Below are 19122 nucleotides of genomic sequence, written 5' to 3' on the forward strand. Positions count from 1 at the left end.
CAAAGGGTACTCTGTTGGTTGCGTCCCGTGTTAGTCTCCTGAGGAGGTCTATGCGATTTTTTGCTGTGGCCCGTCGGAACTGTCGATCGATGAGTCGAGCGTCATATCCCGTTCTTACTAGGGCGTCTTTCAGCGTCTGTAGGTGTCCATCGCGTTCCTCCTCGTCTGAGCAGACCCTGTGTATTCGCAGGGCCTGTCCATAGGGGATGGCCTCTTTGACGTGGTTAGGGTGGAAGCTGGAAAAGTGGAGCATCGTGAGGTTGTCCGTGGGCTTGCGGTAGAGTGAGGTGCTGAGGTGCGTGGTGAGTGGATGTAATAACAGTGTGACAGGTTTATACATGTAGTTTCAATTATGAATGTGAATATTATGAATTTATAATGGAATAAAGTTGAGAGTATCAAGAATAAAGTACCAAGCACAATATTTTTAATAAATTATAATTAAAGTATAACGTTGCTCTTAAATTAAATAGCGCTACATCTTTACTATCAAACATCAAACTATTTCCGCTGGTTGGGGAGTCTAGGACTAGGGGACATAGCCTAAAAATTAGAGCCAGGACTTTCAGGAGTGAAGTTAGGAAACACTTCTACACATAAAGAGTGGTAGAAGTTTGGAACTCTCTTCCGCAAACGGCAGTTGATGCTAGCTCAATTGTTCATTTTAAATCTGAGATTGATAGATTTTTGTTAACTAAAGGTATTAATGGACATTGGGCTAAGGTGGGTATATAGAGTTAGGTCACAGAACAACCACGATCTCATTGAATGGCGGAACAGGCTCGAGGGGCTAAATGGCCTACTCCTGTTCCTATTTTGTATGTTTAACAGGATTAAGAATGATTGAATCATACTATGGGATCACAAAGCACTTTCTAAAACATTGATATCTATTTTGAGATTTGCACTGATACCAGCTGCTGGGGTAAGATGCATCCAGTGGCTCCATATCTTTTTGATCATTTGAAACTAACGTATTTTGTTGATCAGTAGCAATAAAGATGGGACCTAAGGAGTGAAGGTGATCTACTGCACTGTGATATTTTGGTTCTCATGCCCTGTTCTTTCTGACCTGTTTTTTTTGCAGGGTCAACATGAATAGCACTATGACTGATGGGGACTACGATTATCTGATCAAGCTCCTGGCTCTCGGGGACTCAGGGGTTGGTAAGACCACATTTCTGTACAGATACACAGAGAATAAGTTCAACCCCAAGTTTGTCACCACAGTGGGAATTGACTTCCGGGAAAAGAGACTGGTGAGTGCATGTCTGGTTTTTTTAAGCCTTCCAATTGTGGTCCGACCCCACTAATAATGGCCAAAAGAGGGACTAAAGAGGGAAAATACTACAAAAGAGAAATAAACTTGCTTTAAAAGTTTTATTATTCATTTTACTTGCAAAGTTCTTGTTTTGTCAACCATTCACATGTGTTGTGGGGAAAAGACTGGGTTTTCTTATAGCGGATATCAATCTTAAGATACAGGTGGCTTTCCCTTCCTGCAATATCCATTCTGGTTGAGTGGAACCTCTGTAGTGAACTGAATTATGATAAACATAGGTCTAGTTTAGTCAGAGAAGTGAGTTTGCAATGGTCCAAGCAGCATTTTGGTGTTCCAGTCAGCGAGGTTATAGAATCTACTATGTTGCTTAATGTCTTGCATTCTTTCTACAGCATGTTCCTGAGCTCATGCATGTTTCTGTGAGGGAACTGCTGAAACGAGATCAAAAACTACTGCACCGAGTGGAAGTCTCACCCCACTTGTGCACCTAAAATCATAGAATGATACAGCACAGAAGGAGGCCATTCGGCCCATCATGCCTATGCTGGCTCTTTGAAAGAGCTATCCAATTGGTCCCACTCCCCTGCTCTTTCCCCACAGCCCTGACATTTTTTTCTTTTCAAGTATATATCCAATTCCCTTGTGAAAGTTACTACTGAATCTGTTTCCACCACCCTGCCAGGCAGTGCATTCCAAATCATAACTACTCACTGCATAAAAAAAATTCTCCTCATCTGCCTCCTGGTTCTTTTGTCAATTATCTTAAATCTGTGTCCTCTGGTTACTGACTTTCCTGCCAGTGGAAACAGTTTCTTCCCATCTACTCTATTAACTAAGTATTGACTAAGAGGAGAGGCAATGTAAACTAAATGGTACAATTTTAAAGGGGGTGCAGGAACAGAGAGACCTTGGGGTGTACATACACAAATCTTTAAAGGTGGTAGGACAAGCTGAGAAGGCTGTTTAAAAAGCATACAATATCCTTGGCTTTATAAACAGAGGCGTAGGGCTTAATTTTCAAATGGAGCCAGGAAGTGGGCAGGGGGGGGGGTCAATTTGAGATTGGGAAACCCATTAGTACGGGTTTCCCGGACGTCTTTTGTGTTTTTTTTGTCAGTTTCCCATCCGACTGACCAGCTGAGTGACAGGCTGGTCTCAGTCGGACGGGAGACCAGCCAGGGAGAGGACATCTGCAGGTAAATCTTTGATTGCATGGATCGGGAGGAAGGGGCATGGGAGGGCATGGGTGGGCAAGGGGCATGGGTGGGCAAGGGGCATAGATGGGCAAGGGGAATGGATGGGCAAGGGGCACGGGTGGGCACGGGGCACAGGTAGGCACGGGGGTCGCGAGTCATGGGGGATGGGATCGGAGGTCAGTCATGGGGAGGTGGGATCGGGGATCATCGCGGGGGTCCGCAATCATTGAGGGGGTGGGTCGGAAGATTGAGGTCGGGGGTTGGGGGATCGGGGTTGGATGATCAGGGTTGGAGGGTCGGGCTTGGTGAAAACCAGAAATGGGCAGGTTGGAGGGGGGTTGAGGGCGGGTCTGAAATGGTGGCAATTTTCAATGCCCCACCCCCAACCCAACCGTTTTTTACTTTTAAAATTGAGCCCATAGAGTACAAAAGCAAGGAAATTATGCTAAATCTTTATAAATCACAGGTTAGGCCTCAGCTGGAGAATTGTGTCCAATTCTGACACTTTAGGAAGGATGTCAAGGCCTTAGAGAGGGTGCAGAGGAGATTTGAACTTCTGGTAACAATATCCAAATCACAAATCTTTTTGCCACAACCATTTGATCAGGGTATAAATAAACTTCAACTTACTTTAAGAAGGAAGCACACATTTGTTTATCTTAAGCACTGAGCTAATTGACCTTTGAAATGGTATTTTATGTTAAAAATTATTTAGCTGCCTTGTCTCTGGATTGGAAGCTACTGTTCAATAATTTTATGCTGTAAATTATTACTGCTATATGTACAAATATACCTACAAAAGGAGTGTTTATATTTTTTATGCAAATAATCATCTAATATGAATATAAAAAAGAACTGGATAAATATCTGGCTAAGAACGGGATCAATTGCCCTATGGAATTTGATGGTTCCTGAGCTGCTGTGATTATGGGAATGTCATGTCAAGGGAGGCGACCTATTAAAGAAAAATATTTTACAACAACTTGCATTTATATTTGTAAACAATTTTACAACACCAAGTTATAGTCCAGCAATTTTATTTTAAATTCACAAGCTTTCGGAGGCTTCCTCCTTCCTCAGGTGAACTTTGTTACCTCTCGTGCATTTATATAGCACCTTTAACGTAGTAAAACATCAAAAGGTGCTTCACAGGAGCATTATCAGGTAAAAATTGGCAACTGAGCCAAAGAAAGAGACATTATGATGGGTGATTAAAAGCTTCAATGGAAATAAAAATCGGGAGAGGTATAAACCGGGCTGCCGATTAGCTATCATCTATTTTTTCACTATGGCACAAAGTCAAAATCTATCCCACTGATGCTACTGAGCACAAGAAGTTATCTATGGTAGTCCCAAATTTGTAACGGAAGCATGCAGAGAAGATTCACAACACTAATCCTTGGCATCAGAAGACTGAGGAAAGACCAAAAAAAGCTGGAAAGGATGCGACTGAAAGAGTATTTCATAGCAAATAGTAGACAGTATAGAAAAGGTAAATCTAGAACATTACTTCAAATGAAACTGATGGTAGGAAAAGAGTGCACAGGTTTAAACTAGCAAAAGGCAAATTTACGACTAGTGGAAGGAAGTTCCTCATACACAGTGATCAACATGTAGGATGAATTTCCAGGAATGATAGTGGAGGCAAAAATCCTAGAGTTATTTAAGAATGAATGCTGTGATGGGCTCTTTCTGGATGGATGAGCTAGGATGAGCCAAATGGCTTGCCTCGTCTGGATCTACCTTATGACCAATTAATTTAATTTAAATCTTCTAACTTAGCTACTGAGAGGTTTTCCAATTTATGGAACGTGGATTGTATCAATTGCATACAGCTTACATAACAATTTGCCCAATTACCCATGAGAAACAGGTGTGAAGAACCTCCTTTTATTAGTCCTAAATTTGCAATGCAAATCTTTTCTTTCAATTCTTCAAAGACACAGTAGCCTAGATTTTTCATTGATATTATTTTAAAATATTTATGTGAAGTGGGATGTTTTACAGTTTCATAAAAAAAAATGCCCCAAGAGAGCATGACAGGGTGTACTTGATTCTATCCAAACCTTGATGTGTGATGAGTAACATCTTGATACTACCCACGACGAATTTCACAGCAATGCTTCCCTAAGGGCTGCAGATGCTGCCTCTTATTACGCTATGCTAGCAGCATAAGGAAAAAGAAACCTACTTAGTCAAGTGCCCAGGTTTAACCCAGCAGTGAACTTTAATTTTAATTATTAGTATTAATATAGCACTTAATTACAACTTTTTTTCTCAAAAGAGAATTGAAGAAGGATAATATGGGCAGTATTTCAAATATAAAGTGTCATTTTTCTCTCCGCCCAATCTATATAATGTTCAGAATTTTAAAAAATTCTCTCATCGATGGTTTTGAACCACTGAAGATCTATCAGTTTTGAGTTTCCCTTGTGCTAGAGAACTCTTAAACTGAGATCAGTTCTGGGCATGTAAGGAAGCAGCTTCTTGAGGAATCCTGTGTATCAGCGACCTGTACAAGGCCTGGTGAATGTTAGGAAGTCCTCAACTGGCAAAAATCCAGCTGGCACTGACTTTTCATGGCTTGTGCGCTTCCTGATCAGCATTCACGCCCGTCCTGAGTGTCCATGTATAGTATTCCGCATGAGACAGTCACCGATGTTCCATTAGCTCACTAGTGGAGAGGCAAAATGACAGGTCTCCATGGGACTACATAGAAACCTGAGGATATCCCTTATCACATATAACATTTTTAAAAATACTATTTAACATATAGTTAATAAAGGATGAAATTGATTTGATAGTGAGAAATGATCTTGGCTCAGAAGATCAAAATGTCGAATCAATTTGGGTGGAGGTAAGAAATAGCATGGGAAAGAAATCATTGGTGGGAGTAGTATATAGGCCCCCTAACAGTAGTTACACTGTAGGGCAAAATATAAATCAGGAAATAAGAGGGGCTTGTAAAAAAGGTAATGCAATAATCATGGACGATTTTAACTTTCACATAGATTGGACAAATCAAATTGGCAAAAATAGCCCTGAGGAGGAGTTCATGGAGTGTATTAGGTACTGTTTCTTAGACCAATACGTCGGGGAACCAACCAGGGAACAGGCCATTTTGGATCTGGTAATGGGTAACGAAACAGGATTAATTAATGATCTCAAAGTAAAGGATCCCTTGGGAAGCAGTGATCATAACATGATAGAATTTCACATCCAGTTTGAGAGCGAGGATCTTGGGTCTGAAACTACTGCATTAAACTTAAATAAGGGCAATTATAAAGGAATGAGGGCGGAATTGGCTAAAGGGGACTGGGTAAACAGATGAGATGGTATGATGGTGGATAAGCAGTGGCAAACATTTAAAAAGACATTTTATGACTCGCAACAAAAATATATCCCTGTGAGGAGGAAAGACTCCACAAAAAGGCTGAACCAACCATGGCGAACTAAGGAAGTAAAGGATGGTATTGGGTTAAAAGAAAAAGCATATAACATGGCAAAGATTACTGGTAAGCCCGAAGATTGAGAAAACTTTAAAATCCAGCAAAGGATGACTAAAAGAATAATAAAGAGGGAGAAAATAAATTATGAGAGTAAACTAGCAAGAAATATAAAAACTGACAGTAAAAGCTTCTACAAGTATATAAAAAGGAACAGGGTAGCTAAAGTAAACATTGGTCCCTTAGAGGATGAGACTGGGGAAATAATAATGGAAAACAAGGAAATGGCAGAGGAATTGAACAGATATTTTGTATCTGTCTTCACAGTAGACGACACTAATAACACACCAATAATAGTAGAAAATCAAGGGGCAAAGGGGAGGGAGGAATTAAAAACAGTCACTATCACTAGAGAAAAAGTACTAGGTAAACTAATGGATCTAAAGGCTGACAAGTCCCCTGGACCTGATGGCTTGCGTCCGAGGGTCTTAAAGGAAGTGGCTACAGAGATAGTGGATGCATTGGTTGTAATCTTTCCGAATTCACTAGATTCTGGAAAGGTCCCAGCGGATTGGAAAACCGCAAACATAACACCCCTATTCAAGAAGGGAGTGAGACAGAAAGCAGGTAACTATAGACCAGTTAGCCTAACATCTGTCATTGGGAAAATGCTACAATCCATTATTAAGGAAGTAGCAGCAGGACATTTGGAGACTCATAATACAATCAAGGAGAGTCAACATGGTTTTATGAAGGGGAAATCATGTCTGACAAATTTATTAGAGTTCTTTGAGGAAGTAACGGGCAGGGTGGATAAAGGGGAACCAATGGATGCAATATATTTGGATTTCCAAAAGGCATTCAATAAGGTGCCACATAAAAGATTACTGCACAAGATAAGAGCTCATGGTGTTGGGGGGAATATACTGGCATGGATAGAGGATTGGCTAACTAACAGAAAACAAAGAGTCGGGATAAAAGGGTCATTTTCAAAATGGCAATCTGTAACTAGTGGGGTGCCGCAGGGATCAGTGCTGGGGCCTCAACTATTTACAATATATATCAATGACTTGGATGAAGGAACAGAGTCTTCTGGCCAAATTTGCTGATGATACAAAGCTAGGTGGAAAAGCAAGTTGCAATGAGGACACAAAGGGCTCGAATTTAGCAGGCCTGCGGGTTCCCAGCGGGTGGTCCTCCGGGAACGTGGTCAACACGCTCGGCGAAATTAGTGGGTTGCCCGCGCGATCGTAGCAGGCAACACACTAATAGGAATCAATTACCTGCTCCTCCGGGGTCCACGGCGCTGGTCTGCGCGTCGGGCGGGCTGCGCATGCGCAGTTCGATCTGTCAGCTGGAGGCTCTCTAGTTAAAGGGGCAGTCCTCCACTGACAGATGCTGCAACCAATGGGACAAATTGCAGCATGGAGCAGCCCAGGGGGAAGGCTGCTCCCAGTTTAATGATGCCTCACCCCAGGTATCATCAGATGGGGTGAGGAGGAGGGGGAGGACACAGATCTTCCCCCCGGCGGGCGGGAGGAAGCGGCCTGCCTCTGCCACCAAGAAGGCCTGGCTCGAGGTGGCAGAGGGGGTCACCTGCGCCACCAACATATCGCCCACCTGCATACAGTGCAGGAGGCGCTGCAATGACTGCAGTAGGTCAGCCACAGTGAGAACACGAAGTCTTTCCCCTACACTCCGTCTGCCACAACACTGCCCCCACCCCACATCTCCTTCGGCACTGCCAACACTACTCTGTCACATCACCCTTCATACCCACTCAAACCCCATCCTCATCTTACCTCCACCTACTCACCTCGCCAGTACTCATCCTGCCACTAACACGCGACCCAATCCTCATACAATCTCATTGCTCCATCCCATACTCAACCTCTCGTGCATCTCCCTCACGGCCAGCCTCACTCAACCTGCCACCACCTGTGCTGCAGCCACAGGGCATGCATCACATATGTGCAGTAGGCAGCGTAAGGCAAACGTGTCGTGAGCATGAAGGGGGTGCACAAGGGTGTCTGAGGGTTTGTCCTGGGTGTTACCTATATTGAATTTCAGAGCAACAAACAGCACACATTATATTGACACCACCACTGCCATGTCTCCGCGAATCCTGTCCGTTGTGTCCAATAATGCCCGCTCCTGGGTATCACTATGAGGACCCACCACTGATGCCACCCATCGTGTTACTGCAGAGTAGGTGCAGGTGTATTTGCAGGGCTCTTCCGCGCAGACGACTGAGAGACATCGGCGGTGTAGCTGGCTGCACCCTGGAAGGATGCGGAGGAGAAGTTGTGGAGGGCAGTGGTGACTTTGACAGCGACAGGTAAGCAGTTGGTGCTGGGGCCTGCCAGGAGCAGCTCGGCATGAAAGAGCCTGCAGATCTCCACGACTACATGTCGAGCGAATCTGCGCCTCCCTGTGCACTGCTGCTCGGAGAGGTCCGGGGAGCTGCGCCTCGGTCTGTGGACCCTGCGGCGAGGGTAGTGCCTTCTGCGATGCGTCTCTCCCAGCGGTAGCCCTCCCTCCTGCTGTGCAGGTGGGCGTGCAACAACACCGTGTTGGGGGGCTCCACGTCTCTGCGGCGGACGGCGTGGACTGCGAGGCTGCTGGGGCTGGTCATGCTGTTCGTCCTCCGAGGGTGTCCACGCACCACCCATCTGGCAGGTGTTGATCTGAGGGGTTGTGCAGGGTAGGTGGGTGGTTCCTCGCACTCGGGCTGCGGTTTCGTGTTGGTCTGTCCTCTGGCTTGGCGGGGGGTGGTGGAGGGCAGGGGTTGCCCTATGTGACGCGGTGGCCTCCTGCGTGGGTGAGGGCTCTCCCCCGTGGAGTGCACCTTGGCACCTGCCACAGGCTGCTGGCTGCAACACGCCTGGTTGGAGAGAGACTGTTTCCCCCAGTGTGGGAAACTCACTGGCTTGAACCCAAAATCCCACACTTCCTCTTTTGACAGCTGATTCAGCTCATTAACTGACCTCAACAAGCAAGGTAAGTACTCTCAAGTGGAACCCCGCTGGCTTTAATTGCCTGCGGGATTCCCACCAGCGGGGCTTGCGCGCGCAGCCCCGCACGTCAGCGCGGTACCCGGAAGTGGGCGGGATTTCGGCGCGATCCAGTCACGTGACCGGATATCGGGATTTTCGGGGCCCCCCCGCTGGAAACCCTGCAGGTAACCCAACGCGAAAATCGAGCCCAAAGTATCTCAAAAGGGATATTGACAGGTTAAGCGAATGGGCAAAAATTTGTCAGATGGAATATAATGTGGGAAAGTGTGAAGTCACCACTTTGGGAGTAAAAATAAAAAAGCAAAATATTATTTGAATAGAGAAATACTACAAAATGCTGCGGTACAGAGGGACCTGGATGTCCTCGTACATGAAACACAAAAAGTCAACATATAGGTGCAGCAGGTAATCCAGAAGGCAAACGGAATATTGGCCTTTGTTTCTAGGGGGATGGAGAATAAAAGCAGGGAAGTCATGCTACAACTGTACAGGGTGCTGGTGAGACCACACCTGGAGTACTGCGTACAGTTCTGGTGCCCTTATTTAAGGAAGGACATACTTGCATTGGAGGAAGTTCAGAGAAGGTTCACTAGGTTGATTCCGGGTATGGAAGGGTTGTTTTATGAGGAAAGATTGAACAGGTTGGGTCTATACTCATTGGAGTTCAGAAGAATGAGAGGAGATCTTATTGAAACATACAAGATTCCGAGGCGACTCGATAGGGTAAATGCTGAGAGGATGTTACCCCTCATGGGGGAATCTAAAACTAGGGGGCATAGTCTCAGAATAAGGGGTCGCCCGTTTAAGACGGAAATGAGGAGGAATTTCTTCTCCCAGAGGGTCATGAATCTTTGGAATTCTTTACCCCAAAAAGCTGTGGAGGCTGAGTCATTGAATACATTCAAGGCTGAGTTAGACAAATTTTTGATCAGCAAGGGAGTCAAAGGACATGGGGAAAGGGCGGGAAAGTGGAGTTGAGGTAAAAATCAGATCAGCCATTATCTCATTAAATGGCGGAGCAGGCTCGAGGGGCCGAATGGCCTACTCCTGCTCCTCTCTCTTATGCTCTTATGCTCTTATGGTCTTATAACATTGAGTTAGTCGGAGAGTGAAGTCTACTTTGTATTGAAAGTACATTCCCCTCTTCTCTATCAATGCTGAAGATAACTAAAGCCCAACACTGCCATGATTTTCCCAATAACAAATTTATTGAAATCTATCATTTTATGATCTCATTTCTGTTCTTCAACCTTTTTTTATTCGTTCATGGGATGTGGGCATCGCTGGCAAGGCCAGCATTTATTGCCCATTTATGGACCAAAACAGGATAGGTCCGAGTATTTTTTAAATGGTGAAAAGCAAGGAACAGTGGAGGTCTAAAGAGATTTAGGGGTCCATGTACACAGATCACTGAAGTGTAGTGGTCAGGTACAAAAAATAATCAAAAAGGCTAATGTCAGCCTTTATAACTAGAGGGCTAGAATATAAAGAGGAGGAAGTTTTGGTCAGCTAGACAAAGCCCTGGTTAGACCACATCTGGAGTACTGTGTACAGTTCTGCGCACCACACCTTTGAAAGGATATATTGGCCTTCGAAGGAGTGCAGCACTGTTTCACCAGAATGTTACCAGGGCTCCAAGGATTAAATTATGAGGAGAGGTTACATAAACTAGGCTTGTATTCCCTGGAATATAGAAGGTTAAGGAGTGATTTGATTGAGCTTTTTAAGATTTTGAAAGGAATTGTTAGGGTAGATAGAGAGAAACTTTTTCTGCTGGTGAGGGAATCTAGGCCAAAGTGTCATAACCTTAAAATTAGAGCCAGGCAATTCAGGAGAGAAGTTAGGAAACACTTCTTCACGCAAAGGGTGGTAGAAGTGTGAAACTGTCTCCCACAAAAAGCAGTAGATGCTAGCTCAATTAATAATTTTAAATCAGATCAGTAGATTTTTGCTAGCCAAGGATATTAAGGGATATGGAGCCAAGGCGGGTTGATGGAGCGAGGATACAGATCAGCCATGATCTCATTGAATGGCAGAACAGGCTCGAGGGGCTGAATGACCTACTCCTGTTCCTATGTTCCTATGCGTTTCTAAATGTTAATTAATTTTATCATGAATTATGAATTCAAATGTTTCAACTGATGTTACACTATTGGTCTAAAATTACCCAGCTTATCCTTCTTTGTTGAATAAATTTGTTAATTTGGCTACTGTCCCTGGCACAATTTACACATCTAAGGAGGATTCAAAAAATTAGATCAGAGCCTCGCCTCTCTCATTTCCTTCAGCTGTTTAGGGTAGATAATATCAGGACCTGGTGACTCATCCATCTTGAGTTCTGCTATTTTTTCAAACAGTTTATATATACCTTTTACACAGTTAAATCTAAGAATTGACCCGCATCCTCATTTAGTACTCCTGCATTTTTAAAAATTCATTCATGGAATGTGGGCGTCGCTGGTAAGGACGCCCACATCCCATGAATGAATAAAAATTTATTGCCCATCTCTAATTACCCTTGAAAAGGTAGTGGTGAGCTGCCTTCTTGAACCACTGCAGTCCGTGTGGTGAAGGTTCTCCCACAGTGCTGTTAGGTAGGCAGTTCCAGGATTTTGACCCAGCAACAATGAAAGAACGGCGATATATTTCCAAGGGGATGGTGTGTGACTTGGAGGGGAACGTGCAGGTGATGTTGTTCCCATGTGCCTGCTGCCCTTGTCCTTCTAGGTGGTAGAGGTCGCGGGTTTGGGAGGTGCTGTTGAAGAAGCCTTGGCGAGTCGCTGCATGGTACACGTTGCAGGCATGGTGCGCCGGTGGTGAAGGGAGTGAACGTTTAGGGTGGTGGATGGGGTGCCAGTTAAGCAGGCTGTTTTGTCCTGGATGTTGTCGAGCTTCTTGAGTGTTGTTGGAGCTGCACTCATCCAGGCAAGTGGAGAGTATTCCATCACACTCCTGACTTGTGCCTTGTAGATGGTGGAAAGGCTTTGGGAATCAGGAGGTGAGTCATTTGCCACAGAATACCCAGCCTCTGACCTGCTCTTGTAGCCACAGTATTTATGTGGCTGGTCCAGTTAAGTTTCTGGTCAATGGTGACCCCCAGGATGTTGACAGTGTGGGATTCGACGATGGTAATGCCGTTGAATGTCAAGGGGAGGTGGTTAGACTCTCTCTTGTTGGAGATGGTCATTGCCTGGCACTTGTCTAGCACGAATGGTACTTGCCACTTATGAGCCCAATCCTGGATGTTGTCCAGGTCTTGCTGCATGCGGGCACGGACTGCTTCATTATCTGAGGGGTTGCGAATGGAACTGAACACTGTGCAATTATCAGCAAACATCCCCATTTCTGACCTTATGACGGAGGGAAGGTCATTGATGAAGCAGCTGAAGATGGTTGGGCCTAGGACACTGCCCTAAGGAATACCTGCAGCAGTGTCCTGGGGTGGAGATGATTGGCCTCCAACAACCACGACTATCTCCCTTTGTGCTAGGTATGATTCCAGCCACTGGAGAGTTTTCCCCCCGATTCCCATTGACTTCAATTTTACTAGGGCTCCTTGATGCCACACTCGGTCAAATGCTGCCTTGATGTCAAGGGCAGTCACTCTCACCTCACCTCTGGAATTCAGCTCTTTTGTCCATGTTTGGACCAAGGCTATAATGAGGTCTGGAGCCGAGTGGTCTTGGCGGAACCCGAATGAACATCGGTGAGCAGGTTATTGGTGAGTAAGTGCCGCTTGATTGCACTGTCGACGACACTTCCATCACTTTGCTGATGATTGAGAGTAGACTGATGGGGCGGTAATTGGCTGGATTGGATTTGTACTGCTTTTTGTGGACAGGACATACCTTGGCAACTTTCCACATTATCGGGTAGATGCCAGTGTTGTACCTGTACTGGAACAGTTTGGCTAGAGGCGCGGCTAGTTCTGGAGCGCAAGTCTTCAGCACTACAGCCGTGATGCTGTCGGGGCCCATAGCCTTTGCTGTATCCAGTGCACTCAGCCGTTTCTTGATATCATGTGGAGTGTATCAAATTGACTGAAGACTGGCTTCTGTGATGGTGGGGATATCGGGAGGAGGCCGAGATGGATCATCCACTCGTCACTTCTGGCTGAAGGTGGTTGCACATGCTTCAGACTTGTCTTTTGCATTCATGTGCTAGACTCTGCCATCATTGAGGGTGGGGATGTTCATGGAGCCTCCTCCCCCCGTTAGTTGTTTAATTGTCCACCACCATTCACAACTGGATGTGGCAGGACTGCAGAGCTTTGATCTGATTCGTTGGTTGTGGAATCGCTTAGCTCTGTCTATAGCATGTTGCTTCCGCTGTTTAGCATGCATGTGGTCCTGAGTTGTAGCTTCACCAGGTTGGCACCTCATTTTTAGGTACGCCTGGTTCTGCTCCTGGCATGCTCTTCTACACTCCTCATTGAACCAGGGTTGATCCTCTGGCTTGTGGTAATGGTAGAGTGAGGAATATGCCAGGTCATGAGGTTACAGATTGTGCTGGAATACAATTCTGCTGCTGCTGGCCCACAGAGCCTCATGGAGCCCTGTTTTGAGCTGCTAAATCTGTTCTGAATCTATCCCATTTAGCACGGTGGTAGTGCCACACAACACATTGGATGGCGTCCTCAGTGTGAAGACGGGACTTCGTCTCCATGAGGACTGTGCGTGGTCCCTCTTACCAATACAGTCATGGACAGATGCATCTGCGACAGGTAGATTGGTGAGGGCGAGGGTCAAGTAGGTTTTTCTCTCGTGTTGGTTCACTCACCACCTGCCGCAGGCCCAGTCTGGCAGCTATATCCTTCAGGACTCGGCCAGCACGGTCAGTCGTGGTGCTACCGAGCCACTCTTGGTGATGGACATTGAGGTCTCCCACCCAGAGTACATTCTGTGCCCTTGCTACCCTCAGTGCTTCCTCCAAATGGTGCTCAACATGGAGGAGGACTGATTCATCAGCTGAGGGAGGGCGGCAGGTGGTAATCAACAGGAGGTTTCCATGCCCATGTTTGACGTGATGCCATGAGATTTCATGGGGTCCGGAGTCACTGCTGAGGAGTTCTAGGGCCACTTCCTCCTGAATGTATATCACTGTACCGCCACCTCTGGTGGGTTTTTCCTGCCGATGGGACAGGACATACCCAGGGATGGTGATGGAAGAGTCTGGGACGTTGGCTGAAAGGTATGATTCTGTGAGAATGGCTATGTCAGGCTGTTGCTTGATTAGTCTGTGGGACAGCTCTCCCAATTTTGGCACAAGTCCCCAGATGTTAGTGGGGAAGACTTTGCAGGGTCAACTGGGCTTGGTTTGCCTTTGTCGTGTCTGGTACCTAGTGGTCTAACCGGTTTTATTCTTAATGTGATTTTCTGTAGCGAGATTGTATAACTGAATGGTTTGCTAGACCGTTTCAGACGGTGATTAAGAATCAACCACATTGCTGTGGGTCTGGAGTCACATATAGGCCAGACCGGGTAAGGACGACAGGTTTCCTTCCCCAAAGGGCATTAGTGAGCCAGATGGGTTTCTACGACAATCCGGTAGTTTCATGGCCAGAGTACTGATTCCAGATTTTATTTAATTGAATTTAAATTCCCTAGCTGCTATGGCAGGATTTGAACTCATGACGACTCTGGATTATTAGTCCAGTAACATAACCGCTATGCTACCGTACCCGGATATATTAGAGATGCCTGATTGAGGGGGATAGGATTCTTCAAATCTCTAACAATGTGTCTCATGTTTCAGAAACAAATGGGTCTGATTTTGGTTTGCTGCGGTGATCAGTGTGGGGGTGGGGGTGGCGGTGTTACGATCGGGCCGTCCACCCGATTGCAGCAGCGCGAAACCTCAACCATCTTGGTGGTCGAATCTCATTAGCATGCAGCCAGTGAGCTGCATGTGCTGAAAGGGCACTCTGAGGCAGCTTGCTAGTCGGGAAGGGCAGGAAATCGGCCGGCTCCTATGCCAAGTTGGCCAACAATAGGGATCTGGTGAGGGTTGGGGGAGGGGCAATCCCGAGGGAGGGGACCTGCTGCGGACTAGATTATTTTTGTGCGACCAGGAGGAACATAACCTTCTTACCACCCTGTTTTTCAGTGTAAATTGGGCAATAGGCATAGAATATCAGCCCCATGGTGACACTGCCTCTTTAGTGCAACATCTGTGTGCTGCTATGTGCAAGTAATGGACCTAATAAAATATTAGTAGACCTAAGGCAATAGAGCTTTAATGCCTATTGCAGCACGCCATCTTTGACACCCCAAGGCAAGACCAAGATTAGTGAAGACAAATGTAGTTCCCACACAGTCAGAAACGGGAGAATTCATAATGGGGAACAAGGAAATGGCAGAGCAATTAAACAAATATTTTGGTTCTGTCTTCATGGAAGAGGACACAAATAACTACCCAGAAATGCTTGGGAACCACGGGACTAGTGAGAAGGAGGAATTAAAGGAAATTAGTATTCGTAAAACATTAGTGCTGGAGAAATTAATGGGACTGAAAGCCGATAAATCCCCAGGGCTTGAAAATCTGCATCCCAGAGTACCAAAAGAGGTAGCCATGGAAATAGTGGATGCATTAGTTATCATTTTCCAAAATTCTATAGATTATGGAACAGTTCCTGCAGATTGGAGGGTGGCAAATGTAACCCCACTATTTAAAAAAAGGACGGAGAAAGAAAACACAAAACTATAGACCAGTTAGCCTAACATCAGTAGTAGGGAAAATGTTAGATTCTATTATAAAGGATGTGATAACAGGACACTTAGAAAATATCAACGGGATTAGACAAAGTCAACATGGATTTATGAAAGGGAAATCATGTTTGACAAACCTACTAGAGTTTTTTGAGGATGTAACTGGTAGAATCGATAAAGGAGAACCAGTGGATATGGTGTATTTGGATTTTCAGACGGACTTTGATAAAGTCCCACATAAGAGGTTAGTGTGCAAAATTAAAGCACATGGGATTGGCGGTAATATACAGGCATGGATTGAAAATTGGTTAACAGATAGGAAACAGAGAGTAGGAATAAATGAGTATTTTTCGGGGTGGCGAGCAGTGACTAGTGGGGTAGCGCAGGGATCAGTGCTTAGGCCGCAGCAATTCACAATATATATCAATAATTTGGATGAGGGAACCAAATGTAATATTTCCAAGTTTGCTGACGACATAAAACTAGGTGGGATCGTGAGTTGTGAGGAGGATGCAAAGGTGATTTAGACAAGTTGAGTGAGTGGGCAAATACATGGCAGATGCAGTATAATGTGGATAAATGTGAAGTTATCCACTTCAGAAGGAAAAAGAGAAAGGCATAGTATTATGTAAATGGTGATAGATTGGGAAATGTTGATGTACAAAGGGGTCTGGGTGTCCTTGTACACCAGTCACTGAAAGCAAACATGCAGGTGCAGTAAGCACTTAGGAAGGCAAATGGTATTTTGGCCTTCATTGCAAGAGGATTTGAGTACAGGAGCAAGGATGTCTTACTGCAGTTATACAGGGCCTTGGTGAGACCACACCTGGAGTATTGTGTGCAGTTTTGATCTCCTTACCTAAGAAAGGATAAACTTGCCATAGAGGGAGTGCAGCGAAGGTTCACCAGACTGATTCCTGGGATGGCAAGACTGCCGTATGAGGAGAGATTGGGTCAACTCGGCCTGTATTCACTCGAGTTTAGAAGAATGAGAGGGGACCTCATTGAAACGTATAAAATTCTGACAGGGCTAGACAGATTGGATGCAGATACGATATTTCCCCTGGCTGGGCTGTCTAGAACAAGGGGTCACAGTCTCAGGATACAGGGTAGGACATTTAGGACTGAGATGAGGAGAAATTTCTTCACTCAGAGGGTGGTGAACCTGTGGAATTCTCTACTACAGAAGGCAGTGGAGACCAAGTCATTAGATGTATTCAAGAAGGAGATAGATATATTTCTAGACACAAAAGGAATCAAGGGGTACGGGGAGAGAGTGGGAATATGGTATTGAGATAGAGGATCAGCCATGATCATATTGAATGGCGGAGCAGGTTCGAAGGGCCGAATGGCCTACTCCTGCTCCTATTTTCTATGTTTCTATGAACACTAATCCCATGTTATTTATTTTTTAGGTGCACCATGTTGGAGGCTCAAATGGTAAAACAGGCAACCCCTTTAAAATCCATCTCCAACTATGGGATACAGCTGGGCAGGAAAGGTAATGCTATATATACTGTAAACTAACAGTCAGCATAAGTTTCTACAGTTTTTTATATAATAAACAATGATCGATTTAATTTTCTCAAGCTGTAAGGCTTTGCTGGTCCCATTACATTCTATTTAAAGAGGCACTGGCTTTATGAAAAAAACGATTGGCAAATAATTTTTTATTTGGAGAGAGGAAAAACGTGTACCATTTTAGTAACTCTGAGAAGGATTTTACCTGCCAGGGCTTTCCGCTGGGATCTCTAGTTTCAGTTTGATTCCTGTCCTTTCACAGCATAGAAACATAGAAAATAGGAGCAGGAGTAGGCCATTCGTCCCTTCGAGCCTGCTCTGCCAATCAATATGATCATGGCTGATCCTCTATCTCAATACCATATTCCCGCTCTCTCCCCATACCCCTTGATGCCTTTTGGGTCTAGAAATCTATCTTAACTCCTTCTTAAATATATTCAGTGACTTGGCCTCCACAGCCCTATGTGGTAGAGAATTCCACAGGTTCACCACCCTCTTGAGTGAAGAAATTTCTCCTCGTCTCAGTCCTAAATGTCCGACCCCGTACCCTGAGACTGTGACACCTCATCCTGGACCCACCAGCCAGAGGAAACATCCTCCCTGCATCCAGTCTGTCTAGCCCTGTCAGAATTTTATATATTTCAATGAGATCCCCTCTCATTCTTCTAAACTCAAGTGAATACAGGCCTAGTCAACCCAATCTCTCCTTATATGAGAGTCCTGCCATCCCAGGAATCAGTCTGGTGAACCTTCGCTGCACTCTCTCTATGGCAAGTATATCCTTTCGTAGGTAAGGAGATCAAAACTGCACACAATACTCCAGGTGTAGTCTCACCAAGGCCCCGTATAACTGCAGTAAGACATCCATGCTCCTGTACTCAAATCCTCTTGCAAAGAATGCCAACATACTATTTGCCTTCCTAAGTGCTTACTGCACCTGCATGTTTGCTTTCAGTGACTGGTGTACAAGGACACCCAGGTCCCTTTGTACATCAACATTTCCCAATCTACCACCATTTAAATAATACTCTGCCTTTCTGTTTTTCCTTCCAAAGTGGATAACTTCACATTTATCCACATTATACTGCATCTGCCATGTATTTGCCCACTCACTCAGCTCAACATCGCCTTGAAGCCTCTTTGCATCCTCCTCACAACTCACAATCCCACCTAGTTTTGTGTCGTCAGCAAATTTGGAAATATTACATTTGGTTCCCTCATCCAAATCATTGATTTATATTGTGAATTGCTGGGGCCCAAGCACTGATCCCTGCAGTACCCCACCAGTCACTGCCCGCCACCCTGAAAAAGACCCATTTATTCCTTCTCTCTGTTTCCTGTCTGTTAACCAATTTTCAATCCATGACTGTATATTACCGCTAATCCTATGTGCTTTAATTTTGCACACTAACCTCTTATGTGGGACTTTATCAAGGGCCTTCTGAAAATCCAAATAAACCACATCCACTGGTTCCCCCTTATCTATCCTACCTGTTACATCCTCAAAAAACTCCAGTAGGTTTGTCAAACACGATTTCCCTTTCATAAATCCATGTTGACTTTGTCTAATCCCGTTGATATTTTCTAAGTGTCCTGTTATCACATCCTTTATAATAGACTGTAGCATTTTCCCTACTACTGATGTTAGGCTAACCGGTCTGTAGTTCTCTGTTATCTCTCTCCGTCCTCTTTTAAATAGCAGGGTTACATTTGCCACCCTCCAATATGCAGGAACTATTCCATAATCTATAGAATTTTGGAAGATGACAACCAATGCATCCACTATTTCCATGGCTACCTCTTTTAGTACTCTGGGATGCAGGTTATCAGGCCCTGGGGATTTATCAGCTATCAGTCCCATTAATTTCTCCAGCACTATTTTTTTACTAACACTAATTTCCTTTAATTCCTCCTTCTCACTAGACCCTTGGATTGCTAGCATTTCTGGGAAGT

General features: G+C 45.0%; 1 protein-coding gene across 6 annotated transcripts in view; it reads left to right on the forward strand.

Annotated features, from left to right (window-relative positions):
- The window catches only part of rab27b (RAB27B, member RAS oncogene family), a 178570-nt gene that overhangs the window by 136752 nt on the left and 22696 nt on the right, over positions 1-19122 (forward strand). For all 6 annotated transcript variants that reach the window (XM_067983695.1, XM_067983667.1, XM_067983677.1 and 3 more), the window contains exons 2-3: positions 1088-1259; positions 17064-17149. In XM_067983695.1, the coding sequence (XP_067839796.1) occupies positions 1095-1259; positions 17064-17149 (251 nt within the window). In that variant the 5' untranslated portion in view covers positions 1088-1094. The remainder of the gene's footprint in view (positions 1-1087; positions 1260-17063; positions 17150-19122) is intronic.

This window comes from Heptranchias perlo, chromosome 1 (genome assembly GCF_035084215.1).
Source record: "Heptranchias perlo isolate sHepPer1 chromosome 1, sHepPer1.hap1, whole genome shotgun sequence".
Lineage (NCBI taxonomy): Eukaryota > Metazoa > Chordata > Chondrichthyes > Hexanchiformes > Hexanchidae > Heptranchias > Heptranchias perlo.